General features: G+C 45.4%; 1 protein-coding gene across 7 annotated transcripts in view; it reads left to right on the top strand.

The window, feature by feature from the left end:
• Positions 1 to 20,684, top strand: part of esrrb (estrogen-related receptor beta) — a 72,369-nt gene that overhangs the window by 27,138 nt on the left and 24,547 nt on the right. For all 7 annotated transcript variants that reach the window (XM_035395644.1, XM_035395627.1, XM_035395608.1 and 4 more), the window contains 3 exons: positions 7,249 to 7,365; positions 19,078 to 19,188; positions 20,176 to 20,337. In XM_035395644.1, coding sequence (XP_035251535.1) covers positions 7,249 to 7,365; positions 19,078 to 19,188; positions 20,176 to 20,337 — 390 coding nt within the window. The remainder of the gene's footprint in view (positions 1 to 7,248; positions 7,366 to 19,077; positions 19,189 to 20,175; positions 20,338 to 20,684) is intronic.

The following is a 20,684-nucleotide window of genomic DNA, read 5'->3' as shown; positions in this document are numbered from 1 at the left end:
GATGGCGTCCTTAATGAGAGCAAAGCAAAAAAAGGTTGCTTTTAATTTGCCACTTAATTAGAATCAGTTAGTTGGGATGAACCTCTTGTGTGAAAAGGGCTTTTTTACCATCAGATGCTTCCTGGTAATCCTGCCCCTGTCACTGCAGTTTTCTCCACAGGAATTGTTAGGGATTTATTCAACCGCTTTGCGCATAATTTTACCCTGTGGTGGATTGCTATAGTCAGCTACAGAAACACAGCTGAGCTGATGGCCTTTTTAAAAATGAAATGAATCTGAACAAATATAGTTAGAGCACTACTAATAAACATTTTATCAGAGTATGCCGAAAACAAGCTCATGACCATCTTTCTTCACCTTTATCTGCAGCATTAGATAATGTTTCAAGTCGAACGTAAATGTTATATTAATGTCTTATAGGCACAACGTAGATAAAATGGGATGTTTGTAGTAAGTTTAAGCTCCTTATTAAAGTCTACGCTCCAGACTTACTAGAACACATACAAACACCTGCACATCTGAACTGTTTATTAATCAAAAACATGCGGTAGAAGAAGACATGATTGAATTTAAGTTTTAGACCACTGGGTTAGCAAATTTATAAGGCTATATAATATATGACCACTAGATGTAGAAATACTTTCTACGTCAGAGAGGATAAAATGTAGCAGTGAAAGCAACACCTCCGTTAAAATGGATGAATGAATGAAAGACAGAATCAATACCAGGCATATTTTCAAGATTTCAATTTACTCCTATTGCCAAAGCATATACTCTCACTCAGGCTGCTCTCAATCTCTCTCTCCCTTTTTTTTCTCTCTCTTTAGCCACCTAATGCTGGGTGGATAAAAAAAGAGCCAATGTCACTTTTCAACAAAGGAAACGATAGATCCATCTTCTGTCACCTATTCATCCAACCAAAAGCCCCTTGGCCTGAACTTACACATAGAGATAGTTACATTAGTCAAGCCGAGGCCCAAATTAACGTCATCCTGGATCACCATCCATCGTAGAAACACCCCTGCTCTCATTTCTCCCCAATCACGCACCCATCCGGCAACCTCTTCTGCCCCGCCAATCACAAACATAAATCTCTTATTGAGTTCTATTGTACCCCCATTTTGAACCCAGGTGCAAAATTGCCTGAAAACCAACCAAACCCCCCACCAGTCTTTTTTTCATCTGAAGTAATAGAGCCTGACAGTAAGCCTGTAAAAGTCAGTTTAGATTTTGATGAGGAATACCTGTCGTTTTGCTGTAATTTACTTACAAGTACAGACTCCCTCACTTCCCTGGCATGGGTCCTGAAAAGCCATAAAATAAATTGAGACAGATAAATAAATATCAAGAAGAAAATCTTTTTTTCCCTTCGTCCTCCCCTCCTTAATTCTCGTATTGCCGTAATAAAATAGCCATCGGGTAAACCTGGTATTGTGTTTTTGGACACGACGCATTAGCCCTCCCTTTAATGGAAGGGACAGATAAGTGGGCGCGTGTGGTCCTCACATGCGACCGGATTTCGAAACGTGTCAACATCATGACACGATGCTTTTAGGACCCGCTTTCAGTCGCGCGGCGCGGAACGCGTCCCAGCGAAGCGGTAATGTATGCCGCGCGCTGCGAATATTTAAAATTAAGTTACAGCGTATAAAGCCAGGCAAATACGACATCGCCTTTTAAGCAAGAAATCAGAAAAAGAGCTCGGAACCAAATTCATCCGGTCGTGCGTCAGCGTTATTACTGTAATCTTTAGTGAAATCATGGCTGCGGTTCTCTGAAAGGTGAGGCGGAGAGTTGGTCTTTTGATTGGCGGCAGAGATAAGTGGCACTCGCGGCCGCGGCGTGCGCGTTATGGAGGACCTCTCCGGCTCGTCATCAGACCGGCGGCCGCTTCAGAGTCCCACCCGAAATAGAGCGGCACTGATGCCAGGCCGACCTGCTCCCGGGTGCTGTGTGTGTGTGTGCTTGTGTGTGTGTGTGTGTGTGTGTGTGTGTGTGTGAGTGTGTGTGTGTCTGTGTGTGCTTGTGTGTGTGTGTGTGTGCGTGCGTGCGTGCGTGTGTGTGAGAGAGAGAGAGTCAGAGAGAGAGACAGACAGAAAGACAGAGAGACAAAGAGACAGAGAGAGACAGAGAGAGACAGAGAAAGAGAGAGGGAGAGAGGGAGACAGAGATAGAGACAGAGAAAGAGAGAGGGAGAGAGGGAGACAGAGATAGAGACAGAGACAGAAACAGACAGAAAGACAGAGAGACAGAGAGACAGATGCAGACAGAGGCAGAGACAGAGATAGAGACAGAGAAAGAGAGAGGGAGAGAGGGAGACAGAGATAGAGACAGAGAAAGAGAGAGGGAGAGAGGGGGACAGAGATAGAGACAGAGAAAGAGAGAGGGAGACAGAGATAGAGACAGAGAAAGAGAGAGGGAGAGAGGGAGACAGAGATAGAGACAGAGAAAGAGAGAGGGAGAGAGGGAGACAGAGATAGAGACAGAGAAAGAGAGAGGGAGACAGAGATAGAGACAGAGAGAGGGAGAGAAGGAGAGAGAGACAGAGATAGAGACAGAGAAAGAGAGAGGGAGACAGAGATAGAGACAGAGGAAGAGAGAGGGAGACAGAGATAGAGACAGAGGAAGAGAGAGGGAGACAGAGATAGAGACAGAGAAAGAGAGAGGGAGAGAGGGGGACAGAGATAGAGGCAGAGAGCTGTCTGCAGGTTTTCAGGTGTACCTCCATGCACGTGTTCTGCTCAGCAGGACGCCGGGGGGAAGTGAAAAAACCTCCTGTAACCCAAAGCGGCAGGGAGAACATCCAGGGTCAGCTGCAGTACTGTGTTTGTCTCGCAGACAGTTAGAATGTCATACACATTTACCTACACTGCAATTTCATTTGATTTTATGTCACCCCGAAGATCAGATTGAATATTATCATGTCCCGTGAACTAAACCACAATTTTCCCACATTCTACACAGTAAGAAAAAATGTGCAAAAATTGGACCTTTAAAGGTACAATGGCTTGTCACTGGGGCAGTACCCTCAAAGGTATGCCCATTGTAACCTTTACTTTTTCAGATTAGTATTTGATTTTACCCAGTAAGGGAACATTAACTGGAATTGTACCTTAGAGAACAAAAACGGAGCCTTTACTGTACCCCTTTTTCCGACAGTGTGGAACGGTGGGGGGTGGGCTCCCTTCTCTGTATATTATCTGCCTGCAACGTTGGGACAAAGTTTTGAAAACGCGGTAACAACAGTTATTTGAAAAGCATCGCCGCAACTGATGGGCTTTGCAGAGAAGTGTTCTGACTGGAAGAGAACGGAAAGGAAACAGGGCTAATTACAGTCATCTGCTGCTGCAATAACGAAGCGGGGAAACAGGAAGGAGGCAATCGGGGTTCATCATTGCTTTTTTCACACCTTTATTTACTCCTATTCCAAAGAGGACTGTGGAAATTAGCATAATGATTTATCGCCCCGATATAGGAGGAATTTCTAATTATTTAATATATCTGGGGACCCTCCACTTGATCTGTGCAATAATATTAACATAATTTCAGCAGTCGGTAATGAGCAGAGAAGGGTTGGAGGGAAGCATTTTATGGTGCCTTCTTTTCTCAAAACACCGAACAGGCCATGTTTGAGTGGAATGCCAGCCCGGTACTGGTTGGAATCAATCCCGATGTTCTCGAATTTGACTGTTCTGCCGTGCCCAGATGAGATTTCCTGTTTGAATGGCTGTACAGTAAAGGAGAAGAGGATTGTGATTGATTTAATAGTACATCTAAATTGAAGTGTTCTGTCTTCCCAGCAAGAGTTTTAATTTCATTCTCTCAAGCTCCTGTTCATTATTTTTGTCTTTACCGTGGCAGTTTCTGGACACCAGCCCAGTGACATCAGACTCAAATAAAAACAGGGATATTTATTATAACGGAAGTACACATTTACAGGTCATCTTGATAATGAAAAAAAGAGCTAAAACGGTAGCACATAATTCATCAAGCTCACTGCATGTGCCAGTCCTGCAGAGAAGAGCGTGTGTCCTGGGTGTCAAGGAACTGAGGGGTGGATCTCAGAGAACTTGTTGTTCTCTGTCCATCGGGCAAGAAAGCCCACCTGGGCAAGTGGAGCAGAGAGACTCGGTCCTGCTACAGTGTGGGGCGATTTACATGCGCGGCGCTGGATGTATGTAGGGCAGCGCGTGGACGTTAATAGGCATAGTCTAGTGCGTATGTAAATGAATTCAGGCCGCTTTCTATTGCACTTCAACAGAAACATAAACAGTGGTGAGGAGCACACACGTAACAGTTTGAGCACTTGGGAGCCAGGGGGCCTTCCGTTCTTAGCCTGTAAACATGGCAGATCACACGGGACTTTTTCAGGATTCAGAATGCTAGCCTGTCCTGGAGCTGTCATTATTCCTAAGTGCTCCTAATTGAAATGCTTGAATACAGTAAAAAGTACACACGGGCAGGAGGAGAGAGCACTCCAATATAAAGCCTCCTCTCTATTGTTGCTCTCGCAGACAGTGGAAAAGGGGGCTCTTTTTTTCCTTTTTAAAGTCAGATTGCGTGGCGGAGGAATTCTGTCCCATTGTGCTGTCCTGGAATCGGGAGTTTGAAATGGACCTGAATAATGCATCAGGCCCCGCCGCACAGTATGTAAATAGTCAACAGCGGCGGCGGCGGTAACACCAGGTTTGGGTCCGGTGGAACATTATGTAAAGCGGCCGGGCCTTCGCGCCGACTCCCTGCCCTGCTATCGAACAAGCGAGGGGGGGCCGGGGGGGGGGGGGGGGGGGCACGGGGAACCTCTGATCGCAGGGAACGGGGGGCTGGGTCGGTGGGTGGGGGACGCCGGACGCATTAATGAGGCCAGTTTGCCGGAGAGCCCGGGTGGCATCTGCATGGAGGTCCTGCAGCAGGAGGGCCTCCTCTCCTCCTCCCCTCCTCTCCTGCTCTCCTCCTCTCCTCCCCGGAGGTCGGGCAGTCTCTGGAGGACAGATGTATTGAGTTGCGGGGATGAAGGGGGGGTGGGGGGGAGTAGACTGCAACACAGACTAGTGGAAAATTTGAACCGTCCCATCTGCTGTCAGGTTCTTTGGGTTAGTTGGCATCACAGGACAGGGAGTGTAAGACATCAGGCAGCTGAAGGGGGGGGGTTGTCTTATTCCTACGTGGGGAGGTGCCCGTACACCTGTCAATGTCAACCGTGGCCATCTTGTGCATTCACGGTCGTACCCGCGGAAAGAGCCCGGTTCACCTGGACTGCATCTGAACCAGAGCAGGGGGCACAAACACATGTGAGCTCACTCTGTGCTGAGTTTCTCTCAAACACTCAGGCTTCTGCTAATCTGGGAAGGCAGCAGAGAGGGGTTCAGTTTTCAGGCATGGCAAAAACGACGCTGTTTTTAATGACCGCACTTTTCATTCAGTTCTAGTCCTGGTGATTCGTTGTGTGTCCCAATAACCACCTGCTTTGCTCATGATTTCTGACATTTCTCAGTCTGGGAATCATATTTTATTTATTGTAGTGCCCCTCACTGCAGATGAGTTCCTTGCTTCTGACTGTAAAAAAAACATCTCAAAATAATGATACAAATATTGAAAATACAGTTAAAAGATTATTGCCATGATACAATGATGCAAAAAGGTGCAAACATCGTTTTACAATAAGAAAGCTGAAAATAACCCCAAATTAACCAAAATTACCCAATGAGGCATAAAACCATGAAGAGGGGACAATGAGTTGGTACTGAAATTAATAAAGAAATAGATTTTGAGAAAACACCTTCAGACTGTACCCCATTTGGACTGTTGAGTTCTGAACTATATTGAAGAATACTGGTGTACTCCAGTGTACCAAGGTGTACTGAGCACATCAAAAATATAACATTTTGTTTTAAGTTTCATTTTAAATTATATCAATTAAAATGTAGATATCATAAATGATGATGATGATGATGATGATGATGATGATGATGATGATGATGATGATTATTATTATTATTATTATTATTATTATTATTATATTAGACACCTGGATAAGAGTGTTTGTGAAATAAGTGGAATGTACTGTAATGATATCAGTTGCATTTAATTTAGTTTTACTCAGGGATTTAATAATTTAGCCAGGTTTGCTTAGTTTGTCAGGGACGATGTGCAATATTGGCTGTAATCAATGCAGACAAGCACATGCATTCACAGCCAGCCATTCTCCTCTACTGGAGAGCCTGCTGGGCAAAGTGGAACTGGCTTCCACATAGGGTGTGCTCACACACTGTGTACATGCAGAATTTACTCTCGCTCCTTGGAATTCAGTTGCACGTATGTACAGAGTCTGTGGTGGAGGGACATGGGAAAATGAATTTGCTTCATAAGATGGATCATCTTTGGAATGGTAGTCTTCACATCCAGGATGTTGTAAGCACTCTCCTTTTTCCTGAGGATGCACTACTTAAGGAAACTGAGTCACACATCACACTACAGCTGTGCATTACATCTACAGACTAAATACACCTGTGAATCGTATATATGTGTGCACACTCATTTCCTCTCCCCGAAGGGGATAATGTGCCTCAGTAATATTATGAAAGACTGGTCTGACCCCACTGCTCACCCACAGGCTGCATCGGGTTCGAGAGGGGCGTCCTCCCCAACACAGCATGCCTGCTCTTTCTCATTTCATGCTGTTCTTTCAATCTGCACTTTAGTCAGGGATGTTTTCATTAATGGTAAAATATCCTATTGCGAAAATCAGTTCAGAGCGGTCCTGTTGATAATTTTGTGTCTGTACACTATGTGCACATGTAGCTAATGAGAGGAGAGTGGATGTTGCACAGGAGTACATTGAATCAGATCTTTTTGTTCAACATAATCTTCACACATGGATTTCACATATGTCCCTGAACCCTGATGGTGAATTGGTTTTGGTCTGTTTTATAAAAGACAACTAAGACAGGCAAAATGGACCTGTGCAAAAATTAAAATCTTATTTATCTATTTATCTGTTAAATTTATCTCAACCTTAACTATTATTTCTCTTTCATTTAGTGATTCTTATCCATTTTTTGCTTGGTTAAAATGTCTGTTTTTCCCCATAGGAAAATTATTATCATAGTGTCATAGTATCTTGAGTAGTGAAGACAGTTCAATTGCAATGATCCTGATAGATTAATGTGGTTCATTACCAGGCGTTTCCGTTACACGTGGACCAGGATGCCTGTGGCTTCACCCGCGTCCCCTTGTTGTTCTCCTCAGGTAACATCGAGTACAGCTGTCCGGCCACGAACGAGTGCGAGATCACGAAACGGAGACGCAAGTCCTGTCAGGCCTGCCGCTTCATGAAGTGTCTGAAAGTGGGGATGCTGAAGGAAGGTAAGGCGGCCCCGTCCATCTTCCTCTCCGTCAGGTTTCATCCCGTCGGTCGCTCTTACATTTCTCCGCTGGGGGTGTTGTCGTGTAACATCTCAGCACAGACACGGCACGGCGAAGCGATTCGCTTAGCGTGCAGATCTTAGCGATCGCGCTAAGCCTTCGCAACGAACAAGGGGGGGGGGGGGACAGAGGGGGGAATGAGGGAGAACAGAGGTTTTCACGTCAGATCAAGGGCTCCGCATTCTGAGGTGCATCTGTGATGTCATCGCCGGCGTGTGTGTGCCAGGGTGGCACAGAGATGGCCCCGATCCAGCGACGGGCGAGGATTGTTGGCTGCAGTTTGGGAAACACAAGTGATTTCAAACCCACATCCCAAACCCTCCCCTCCCCCCCGCCCACCACCCCTTCCCATGCCTACCCTCCAGCCAAGACAGCAGTTAACAATGCGCAGTTGGGGTAGGGACAAAAATATGCTGAATAGGTCGATCCTCGCGTCTGACTAATAGAAGTGTAACAGTATTCCGACTGGAAAGGCAGGGGCAGGGTCCCTGGGCACGCTCTCCAGCGAGGCTCAGCTCTCCCTGCATATTGATCCGCTAAATGTTTTCCGAACATCTCGGCTCTCTTCCTGTGGATGGTTTTTTAAAGTCGCGCCAACTGGGAATTCAGTGACAATTAAACATGCTGCCAATAGATTTTTTCAGCTCGGTTTCTTCCCCCCAGGCCCCGGGGCTGGGCAGCTTCCTGAGGAGGGACCTCTACCTGGGCCTGCACATTAATGCCACTTTCATTTAACTGTTGTCTGACTTGTTGGTCCTGGAGAAGAAGGCTCAGAACGTGAATAATGAGAATCGTGTGGCTTGGGCTTAGGAGCAGGGGTTGTGGGGGGGGAGTGTGGGGGTGGGGGGAGGGTGTGGAGGTGGAGGGTCATGTTTATTTAACACCCTGTGGGGGTGAAACTGTCTCTATTTAAGGAAACATTTATTGCTTTCCTCAGTGCGGTAAGGTGGGCTTCTTCTGACCAGGTCCAAAGAACACTGGAGATTTATGAAACACTGTTTTCCCTACTCTCCCCTAACCATTCGTAATGCATCAGAGACACCGCAGCGGCTGTGGATGTAAGCATACCTCTTGTCTTTTTTATCCACGCTGAGAAAGTCATGGCCAGGAAGACGGCATCCGTGGTTGTGGAAAGATCTCGTGTTTCATGATCTTGATGGAACTCCACCAACATAACTCATCTCTAATATCACGACTATGGCTGTCTATGTGTAAATGCCCCATACCCTTGCCTAGCAGTCACCATCCTATTTATAGAACACCTGCCAACCCTTACCAACTGCCAGTCCTCTCATTCTTTTCACCTGCATCATGATATCTCTATGCCACTGCTAAGCCTGCGCTGGAGCTTGGCTTCTGGCCATAACAAACAAAGTAGTCTCAAAAATAAAGCTCAAACTATTATCGCGTGCTCACACAGAGGATTCCTGGGCGTTATATTTAGTGGGAACGGTAAGCCATTTATGCGGACATTCGAGTGTGTGAAACACGAACAGCTCGCTGCCTCTGGGTAGCTGCCTGATACATTTACAAAGGGCATGGTGCAGCGTGGGTAATTTGTGGATAATTACAGTGTTCTCTTAAATGAGAGGCATAAAGTCTATAGAACAGACGCACGCTCTGTCTCTTTGTTGAGTGGCTTTCCTATCAGGGCTGCAGAAGGCAATCTATACGGTTTCCTGGCCTGTAACGGAATCTCCACACAGAATGTGGCATGTTAAAAGTCTGTCCCAGAATGAGAATGTAATCACATTACTCTCCGATGAAATATTAATGCAAATATATTATCTGGAGGAATAAGAGACCAGAAAATAGGTAGCGATGGTCATAAATGAATCACAAGTGTCAGGTCAAAAAATGGAAGAATGGAGGTTTCGTTCAGCTCCCTGACACAAGATATACAGTGCAAAGGAATGGCAGGGTGGTATTGAATATCAGGTTGAGTCTTAAAGAATGTGCATTTGTTCCACAATAGCGCTAGGCAGAGGTTACTATTCAAAAGCAGAATTACTACAGGAATTGTGAATTTCTGTAATATAGGTTTACAAATCATCTAATTAAAGCTAGTTCACATTGTTTTTGGCAAAATCACACTTCTTGATAATTGAAAAATGGTTATTAATGTGAATTTCGAGGTTTTTAAATTACAACAAATTAAATATCCCTATAAAATTCTTCATCATAACCTGAGAAGCAATGTCCATGACTGCTGGTGTCATTGTTTCTAAACGCAGCTATTTATTGCTGTAGACTTAATACAATATAAGCCCTATAAGCATGACTATATTTACTGTGTACAGTGTCAGCTGACTGAGAACCTACGATGCTTAGGACCGCCACTTATCACTCACTGTCACCTTACCCCATCCTGCCATCTTCTCGACCTGGTATAGATGTGACATCAGCAGCCCCTGATCCATGGTGACCCGGCCCCACCCACCACTATCCCCCCCCCCCCCCCTTGTCCAGATAGGGTTTCACCACTTCCTTTATTTTAGGGGAAGTACTGCCGAGCGGTTCCAGCCCAGCAGTCTTCTTTTCCTTATCTCTTTTATTCTTCAATTCTCCTGACCCCCCCACCCCCCACCCCCTTCCTCCTCCTTCAAGTGTAATTTTCAAGTACAATCAAAATATATAAATACATCTCTCCAATTAAGAGGCAGACGTGAAATGCATCTCGCCGGTCCGAGTCTCTCCTTAATGCAAGGTCGGCGTTTGTCTGCGTGCGTGAGCGCCAGATCAATGAGGCAGGTGGAGCGAGATGCAGATAGTGACGGCCGGGATGAGAGCACCCGAGCACCCGCTCGCTGCCATTCAGCACCGAGCCGAGCCCCCGGGCCCGGGAACGCTGGGGTGGAGTTCTTGGGTGGAGCGCACTTCCTAGGTGGAGTTCAGTTGAGATTAAAGGTCAGCCGCTCAGTGGTAAAAAACAAAAAAAAAAAATCCCCACTAATTATAACACTACAGCTCAAAGGAGGTGCAGCACGGACACACTCAGCCAGATTTCTGGTGAACGCTTGTGGTGCAATTTTGTTCACTATATACCTGAAGGATAGTTTGGTCTACTTCATGATTTACAAAGAATAGTGGGAACAACGAAAAGTCGTGAAAAAAGTATGGAAGAGTAACAGAAGCTTTTAAAAGCTTTTTTTTGTTTTGTTTTATTAATGTACCAGGCCAAATATTACAGATGCTAGTTTTTGCACTTTCAGTTAAACACATTTCATTTTAAGACATTATTCTTAAGCATTTGCATTTCTTTTTGCAAAAATTTAGTAAATAGTTTACATCTAAAAAATACACCTCTTGGCTTCTAGACCTTCACCAATGTGTTATACAGCAACCATCTCCACTCCTGAAGTACTCGATAAACAGGTGCATAATAAACCATTAGTGTAGTTATTGAGGCAGTCCTCTTTTCAGACAAATTCTTGCTAACAACATTAACACGACTGGAAAATAATAGCTGAAGCTAAATGAAAATGTATGAAAGTAATCAACATTTGAAATACAATTTAAGATGGAAAATGTGCAACAATTAACACATCGTTTGCATGATTACTTCTCTGAGGTTGTACCAGTATGTAGAAAAAAAAAACAAAACACTTTAACACAGACTCTGCACAGAGAAGAAATACACAGAATGAATCATCTCAGAGGACTAAAGAATAGGCATTTGGGTTGGGTACAGTGTATAAATGGAAATTAAACAATTGTATATGGTCTATATACAAAAATATTTGAGTACTACCTCACAGGAATGCTAAAAGTAAAGACAGAGGCGGTGTGTTCTCCCCGGGTAATGTATGGGCGCTTGCGTGCGCCTCCTTATTAAGACGTGAGCTGATCGATAGGCTGAAGCGCGGATTGATTGAGGTGGAGGGGCTGAGTTTGGGTCCGTGGGAGCACCCCCCCGACGCTGCCGAAAGATCAGCAGCCCGTTTAAAACGGATCTTCTTGCGAGTGCCGTTGCCGTGGCTTTATTTTTCCCCGGCTGTACAAAAAGAGGAAGCAATCAATAAGAGAGTCAGGTGTCAGGGGTTGCAGGGTTTTTTTTTTCCCCCTCTCTCTCTGATCAATGGACTGAGATCAGAGCTGAGCAGAGGCGGAGGGGAGGAGAGATATTGAGATATTACACGCTCGTCTGCCGGAAAGAGCCGGAAAAACGCAGGAGCGCTAACTGCTGCCTCTCACATCACGTCATCCCAAGTCCCCTCTCTACAGGTTATTTCTTACCTCTAGTCTTGCCTTGAACATTTTTTTCTTGCTCCATTACACATAACTGAATATTGCCTAAATTTACTCAGTAGATTCTGCTGATATTAATATTGTTATGATTTTTCTGGAGCATAATTTAAGTGTCATCTGTGAGTCCATGTACACAGTCTCTCATACACAAGAAACAAGGGTTTTTGCTATAGGCTTCACCCTTGTTTGCATGTGCATGCGTTTAAATGGTGATGTCACTGGATGTTAGCCGCTTTAAACTGACCAAAGCTATCATTCAGCGATCGCTGCTTTCAGTGTATTTTATAAGAGAGCACATGGAGGGAAGGCGAAGCAGTGGCTGGTGAATTGTGTTGCCTGCCTGTGTGTGTGTGTGTGTGTGTGTGTGTGTGTGTGAGAGAAGCGCTTGAGTGTAACATGTCCGGCAGACCACCCCTAAGGGCCCGGTTCTGTTCCGTGGCCCCGACAGGTGAGAGGATTTCGACAGGCGCGAACACGTGTTTTCCCGAAGCAGGGGGATTAACTGAGCCGTCGACTTCCCAGTCCTCCCGTACGGCACGATATATCACCCCTAATGGGAGACAGACGCCGGCCGCGTGACGACGCTAACGCTCCCGGTCCTGCCGCGAATCGCGGTCCCACGCGCAGGCGCGTCCGCAGGCACGGACACAAGCGCTCTCACACACGCACGGTCCCATGCGCACACACACACACACACACTCACACACACCGAGGTGCTTGCCTCTGTTAGCTTGCGGGCCTCCCTGTCTGTGACCACCCCAGAGCGTGTTAAAACAGAACCAGCCTCGTGCTAAAGCCCAAGCCAGGAAATGAGTTGACCAGGTTCATCCCTGTTTGGATATGCTGTCAGTTTTTTTTCTTTCTTTTAATCCTTTGCACTCTTGGTTTGCAGAAAATACATACCTGGCTGTGTGAAAAAATTAATGATTAAATTTGTCAGAGTGAAATGAATGTTCATTTGCAAGACACTCATTACGCAACAAAAAAGTGGACTGTGTCCCACTGACCTGATATTCGGTTTTGAATCAAACAATTCAACTGGAATAATGAGTGAACCTGACAGTGGTGTGTGTGCTTGGGTTGGTGTATGCGTGTGTGTGTGTGCCTGAGTGTGTGTGTGTGCACACACGTGCGTGTGTGTATCTGTGTCTGTGTGTGTTTGTGTGCGTGTGCTTGCGTGCGTGTGCGTGTGTGTGTGTGTGTGTCTGGGGGCTTTGCCCGTCCCACCCGTTGGGAGCAGCAGGTGGGGGTAGGGCCCGTCATGTAACAGTTTCTTCCCCTCCGCACCCTTCCTGCATCACACCCTGTGATTAAACAAATGCTGTCACATGCTGGCCAGCCAGCAGCGCTGGCGGAGGGGCCCTATCCGAATAGTGCTGACGGGGTTCAGCCGCGGCTGCCTTGAAAGGAGAGTGCCGCCATGCCTGGGGATGTGGCCCTCTGATTTTCCCAGCTAAAATAGGGTCACCCTAAGCTCCCCCTGGCATTGCCAACCATCCCAGCCATTCTGACACATTCCCTAGAAAGAGACACCCCGAACAGGTGAGAGGCCCAAAAATAAGGCTCCATGCCCCGGGCCGGGTGCACAAAGTGAGTGAAGACAGGCCCTTTTGTAGGAGCGCGCTCCGGGGGGGATTATTATTGTTTTTGGAGAGAAAGAGGAGCTCCGGGTCAGCTGGCCCCCACCCCACGCGGCTGCGCTAATCCCCCCCCCCCCCCCCCCCCCCCAAACGGCTCCCGGGCCGTCCCAAAGCCCCCGTATCGCTGCACCCCGCTTTGAAGCGCTGACACCCGAGCCCGCCGCTGCAGCCCTTTCTTCGTCGCATCTTGATGCGGGCCGTAAAACGCAGGAATGCATGCTGATTAAGCTCAGCTAACCCCCCCCCCCCCCGCCCCCCTCGCCCCCCTGCCCACCCGCCCCACCTCCTCACCCCAAACCCGTTCACCTCCTGGAAAAGCGGCACTCGTCAAGTTCACAGAATCTGCCCTCGGACTCTTCGCCGCTTTTCCGCCATTCGACGCACTCCCTTCCTAACCGCCGCTGACAGACATCCCCTCAGTTCTTCCCAGCGGTTAGACGGGTCCGGGTCCGGGTCTGCCGTCCACTCGCGGGGAGCGTTCGGGGAGGTTGTGTGTCGCTTGCCCCCCCGGTGCGTAAACGAACAGGCGGCCGACTGCTCACTTCACTTCACCCCGCGTTGAGCGCCCCCTCTCCCTCCCTGTGCCGCGCTTCCGTCTGTCGCTCTTTTTAGTTCCACGGGAGCTCCGAGCGAATTCCGAAGGTCCCAGCGCCTCCTCCCCCAAAGCCGCTCCGGCTGTTTTTTCCGCTGCGATATTCTCAGCGCGGCATTACATGTGACAAGGCCTAATCCAGCTCTTGCAATTGCCTGAGCGGGACCACACGGAGATAAGTAACTTCATGCAGAGAGGAGGAACAGCCCGGCTCTATTCTCCGTCTGACAGCGGAGAGGAGAGACAAAGAAGCAGCAATTATAGGAAAATAGAACCGGAGGGACCTCTCTCTGTATCTCTTTCTGTCTGTCTCTCTCTTTTCCTCTGTCTTTCTCCATTTCTTCTTTCTGCCTGTCTCCATTATTCTCTTTCATCCTCTACCTGCTTCCCTGTCTCTCTCTGTCTCTATCTCTCAAGTTTAAATTATAATACAAAACTCCTCTCTGAAAACCAGAACTGGAGCAAAGTAACAATTATCTGTCCCAGAATTTATGAGCATACATGATAAAAAAATATTACTACTTTGTTATATTATGTTAGTTTATGTAAGTCATTTGTGCTTACCAAATCTCCCTCAGCACTTCCCTGTTTCTCTCTCTGACTTTCAAATTCAAATTTAAATGTTTATTGACTTGATAAATATGAGTAATGAAAACAAAACAATGGTTTTTTTTTTGCAACATCACAGAAACCTGCATCTGTTTTTCTATCTCTTGTTTCATCTGTCTTTCTGCCTCACTCAGCTCCGTTTAATTTAAATTTGGTTTATGGGAATGACAAACATGGTTTCCTGTTGCCAGAGCATGCATTAGACAGTGTAAACAATATTAATACAATATCACAATAGCAATAGCTATGACTAATAAATCATACAACTACTATTTTTCAGTGCTTTTAAATAACATTAAATAGTTTTCCTAAAAAATGGATTTGACACAAAATGTTTTCATGTGTGTGTGCATGTGTGTATGTTTGTGGGAGTGCTCCTGTCCCTCTGGCTGTGACAGGCCACAGTAAATTTGGCTTCCAGTACCGCTTAACTCAGGTGCTGTCCAAGATGGGCAATTCTTCCTGCAGAACTGGGAATTATGGGCCAATCTGTTTTATTTTGGAGATGCGTCTCTAGCATTTGTCACAATTTGTGAAGAGGTGCATCTCCGTATTTTTTGTATAGAACAATGCGAGGTCGTTCTTTCCTGTTTTATAGCCATGTTTCCCTGCGTTGGCTATATTTCTATTACGAGTCTGTACTTCATAAACTTGGATTTGCTTAATATCTCTCCCTTTCTCCCCCTGTCTGCCTCTCTCCGTCCCACTCTGGCTGTAAACCGAGCCTGCCGAGTGGCAAGCTTTAATTCCTGTCAGCATCTGTTAATTATGGCCGGGTCCGTTCTAATTAAAACAGGCACCTATGTACCTCGGAACCTTCACACCGGCTTCGCCGTGGATGTCATAGGCCTGTGACTCCACGCTCCGAGCGGAACAATGTCTCATAAGGAAAAGCCCGCATGGGGTCCACAGTTGTCGCAAACTTCAGGAGAGCAGGGAGAAACCGTAGAATGTGGTGACATCACAATTACCACAGAGTGGAATTTTCCATTTCTGGCACAGGAAATCTGCCCTTAAGCATTTTAACACCTACCAATGACACCCAGACACTGGAGATCATGTTTACACTGGCTCAATCGTTCTATATTTGCTTTCTTTTGATTCCAAATTTGGGGAAGCCTGGACAGATGTAGATCCCTGAAATTTAAAATAGAAGTTATTTGCAATGTACAGTATAGTGTGTAATAACAATGATAATAGTGTGAATTTCTTAAACAAAAAAAGTTTAATTGTGCAAAATGTGGTAAAAATGAATTGGAAAATTAACTTTAATATTAACCTTATCTCATTTCATGTATGAGGAAAAAAAATGGTGATTTTGCCTGCAGTCAATTATATTCTTTCCATAATGCACTGGCATAATAGACAGATTAATTAAAAGCAGTTCTTGATCCCTGCTTAAAGAAAAAGCCTATTTGCAATCCTTGTTGATATATTTTGTCTGTCTGTGATTATCAATGTAGAAATGAAAATGGCTGTTAGGAAGAATTTGATTTTACTGCGACCTGGCAGCCATCAAATGATCTTCCAGTGTTTGCTGGGAAAAAGGGTCCCTACTGGGAATTGTGGGTAATTAGGTTAGTGGGTTGTCAGTGTCAGGAAATTGAAAGACAATCCTAATCAGATTTGTGTTTCCAGGGAATCAAAGAATTTATATAAGTAGCAGAAATCTCCTCATTCCACTCATACAAGATGATACAGTTTGCTTTACCTGCCCATGCATACAAGCCATGAGACAAGAAGAAAGATGGTGGAGTGCAGAAAAATTATGTTTTTTTGTTTTTTGAGCAGTACAGCTTGAAAAAAATGTATTCTGTTTCATGTTCAGTATCTGTTGCTGCATTTAATCCCAAATACCGGCCCACATTTTTCGGATAAGATACATTTCACTTCCTGCTTACTGCTTACAAAGAGAAAACTAAAATAAGACAAAGAAAAATCAATTACCTTGCATTGTACCTGGAAACACTGAGCCAGAAAGGCTCTTTTTGAGTTTGTTTTTGAATTAGATTTTTTAAAGATAACTTGGAAGCAAGGTTGGAATTTTACTTTAACATTTATTATAAAAGAACATTTATTTTATGATAAATAAATTCTCACAAACCAATACATTTAATTAAATGTAAACACAACTAAATGTAAAAGAATGAGTGAACCTCAGATGTAACAGGCCACTATGAATGCTGGGGAATTCTGTCTTGAAAAACAAAAGAGTTATGTATTTTATGCATATATTATTTAATCAAATATTTTCCATGAAAAAATATTAATGAAGGAACATAATACCACCATACAGGAATCACCATTTCCAGTTATTAACTGTGGTAATAGCATTGATGAGCAATTGGCCCTGGCTCTGGAGGAGGAACTTCAGCTGCGTTCGCTGGCTTGACGTCTCCCTTGACTTTCCCCAGTAAACGGCTTTGGGTTCGGGTTAGCGGCGGCGCGTTCTCCACATTAATCTCGGGGAGGAGGGACACCGCCGATCTCGGGGTGCCTAACCCCGGAGCGTCCGCCCAGAGCTCCTAATCCAATCAGGGCCTCCTCCTTTCCTCTCCCCTCTCCCCCGAACCGTGCCTGCGCCGTCCGACGACCTCTAATCACGCTCCGCGGGGCGCCTGCGTGCATCCTATCGGAGGGTAAATGTGGGAGAAAAATCATATTAGCCTCATTTGCAGTAGTCCCACATCCTCCGCTCTTGACAGATGTAAAGTGATGAAAGCATTAAGCGAGTGCTCTGCCAGTGCGAGGCCTGGCAGTTTAGCGGGGGGGGGGGGGTGGGGAGCGGGGGGGGGCTGCGTTCTTTTGTCCCGTGGCGGCGCGACGCTCCCCCGTCCTAACTCCGGGAACTCTCCCGCTCGCGAGGGCGACCGAGGACCCCTTTCAGGACCGTCTCCCCGTTCAATTAGGGTTCCCGCTCGCATTAGGCAAGTTTGTTTAGCGGTCATGTGACGCTCCTTTACTTGATGTGTGTTAGGGGTCACTACCGGGGGTGTTTTTTGTTTTTTTAAGAAGGGTTACTTAGAGGGCGTTTTGTTTCCGTCTTCGGATGCTGCTGTGTTACCTCTTGCGGTGTGTGCGCATCACGTCCAAACCTCTCAAAATGCCGCCACCTCCTCAATCGATCGTTTTAGGATCGCAAGTGTGGTATCTGTGTGGTTTCATTTGGACCACAGGCACAGAGGCAAAAATAGGCTTGTTTTTCCAAACAGAGTTAGCAGGTTTTAAGTTTAAGTTTTAAGCACACACTTGTATCTCTTGCTTAAAAGTGTCTATACAGATTATAGATGTGTATGTGTATATATATATCTTTAATTCTTGTATATATGTATATATACAAGATCTATGTTTATATATATATATATATATATATATAAGAATTAAAGATAAATATAACAGTTTCACACATAGAAAAAATAAACTAGAAAATGCAATGGATATTGGTGGTGAATGAATGCCAGGAGTGCTACAGGAGCCTGTTAAACATAATAATATATGATGAAAATAAATTGAATCATCCCTATCATGCAACAATATCGTAAATAACATATGTTACGAGCTGCAGTGACATCTCCTTATTTGCAACTGTACAGGAGCCAGTCATTTTATCAGCGAGACAGGGTGATAAGGCGCTGTGCATGTTCTATTAGATTGTGGCAAAAAATGTAATAATTTCATGAGAAACCAGCTGTGCAGTGTTAGCCAGTGTGCAGTGTAGGTAGGGATATTTCCCAATGCTGGAATATTCCGTCTGCAGGTTGTGCTATAGCACAGAGGGGGACAAGAGTGGTGTGTACCTGCCTGCTCATTAGTATGCTGTCTGTCCTTCCCAAAAAGCTAAATAATTAGAGGGGCAGTCTGTGAGATCATTGACCCCGCGTTAAATATTCATATGTTTAGAGCTCTGCCAGGCTTCGCCATGTCACAATAGACTAGCCAGGCGTGGTACACATATGGGAACGCACTCATTTTCCTGACACTTGAAGCCCCCCTCCCTTTATTGACCATATGGTGACAGAAACCTTTGCTTTAGGCCCCCGAATCACATAATTTTAGGTTTTAATTTTAATTTTCCCTCAGATAGGGACAGGCTGACATGTTGTAAATTCTGATTGTGCTATAATGCGGAGAGAGAGAGACAGAGAGAGAGAGAGAGAGGGAGAGAGAGAGAGATGGGCGGTGTCCATGTTTTTGAGATTTGCGCATGTATTTTGAGCGTCTGTTTCTGTAACGTGTGCACAAACTATATCTATTCCTCAACTCTATTTTGAAACTAACAGAATATTTTGCTAGTATAACTTAAATGACAATAATTAAGAATATAACAGAAATATATATGATAAATATGAGTGCATAATCTGTATGTGTGTATGTATGTATGTATGTATTTATATATATAGGTATGCGTGTGTGTGTGTTTGTGTGTACACATATATCATGTAATATGATACAAAATCCATTTCTAGCCAATTCTAAAGCATAGCCATTTTTAACTTGGATAGATGTGTTTTGCCTAGCGTTTAATTTGAAACCAAACTGATGCGTGTGTACGTTATGTTTCAGGTGTGCGTCTGGACCGCGTGCGGGGAGGCAGACAGAAGTACAAGAGGAGGATGGACGCCGAGAACACCACCTATCTCGGCCTCACGCTCCCCCCTCCTGCCAAAAAACCACGTGGGTACCCGCTCTGCCCAGCCCCCTTCCCCGTCTCCCTGTCCCATAATCTCCCGTGGCCCTGTTCTGCCTCTTTCGGATTGACGGGGGGCTGGACGGGGACAGCAGTGTGAAATCATGACCGGGGGGTCATGGGTTCAGTTGTCATTTAGAACAGCACAGCGGTTCACGAGCCAGGCAGTGCCTCAGTAACAGCACAACCGAATGCAGTACATGCTTAATACGCCAAACGCAAGCTGCCTTCTATAAGGACGCCAACTACGTAAATGACGCGCAATGATGATTCGTTTATTTCACAGAGTGAGCTGGGATCGTTAAGATATTGACAGCAAACCCCTTGCAGTACTCTCCTCAGCCCTCTTGAAGGGCTTGCAGACAGTTCTCAAAACTAACAACAAATTTACTAATATAAATTCTGGTTTTACCGCTGTCCATTTTTACAACATAACTGTTGTTCAAGAAGCAATATTCCCTTTTCTCCATCTGTGATTGTAAACTTTGGTCATTGGCTAATGCATCCATCCAGATTTGTTTTTCATTTTGAAAAGGAAAGGATAATTTTTATTTACTGCTGTGTACAAATAGGATCAACATCACAGTCAGCGGGATATACATGTGTTATAAATTAGCTTATATATTACTTACTGTATATATTTACAAAAATAGGTATACATTACTGTATGTCTGTCTATCTGGCTATAAGCAGGGGTTCCCAAACTGTTGATTTCCCTTATCTGAATTCTATATCAATAGTGCTAACACACTACCTTTTTTCTTTTGAATAGCATTCAAAACATTGGAAAGTAATATGCTTTATTTTAATGTAATGTTCACTCTTTTGCATAGGTCATAATACAGAGCTGCATATGTATATGTAGAGTGGGGTTTTCATATGAGAATTTTAATACATGTGCGTGTGTGTGTGCGTGCATGGCTGAGCACTTTTTTGTTCTACAGAAACGTAACTCCTCTCTCCCTGCTTCCTAGTTACGAAGATCGTGTCGCATCTGCTGGTGGCGGAGCCGGAGAAAATATATGCCATGCCGGACCCCACGATGCCCGAAAGTGACATCAAGGCCCTGACCACGCTGTGCGACCTGGCCGATCGTGAGCTGGTGGTCATCATCGGCTGGGCCAAGCACATCCCAGGTAGGGCCGCACGCGTGGAGCACACGCTTCAGAGCACTCCCGACTGCACACACTGCAGACTCACTGAGTTAGCACACACTGCAGACTCACTGAGTTAGCACACGCTGCAGACTCACTGAGTTAGCACACGCTGCAGACTCACTGAGTTAGCACACACTGCAGACTCACTGAGTTAGCACACACTGCAGACTCACTGAGATAGCACACACTGCAGACTCACTGAGATAGCACACACTGCAGACTCACTGAGATAGCACACACTGCAGACTCACTGAGTTAGCACACACTGCAGACTCACTGAGATAGCACACACTGCAGACTCACTGAGTTAGCACACACTGCAGACT

The sequence above is a fragment of the Anguilla anguilla genome, chromosome 1 (assembly GCF_013347855.1).
Source record: "Anguilla anguilla isolate fAngAng1 chromosome 1, fAngAng1.pri, whole genome shotgun sequence".
Lineage (NCBI taxonomy): Eukaryota > Metazoa > Chordata > Actinopteri > Anguilliformes > Anguillidae > Anguilla > Anguilla anguilla.
Note: the sequence above shows the minus strand (reverse complement) of the source record. Positions and strands in the feature narration are given on the sequence as shown.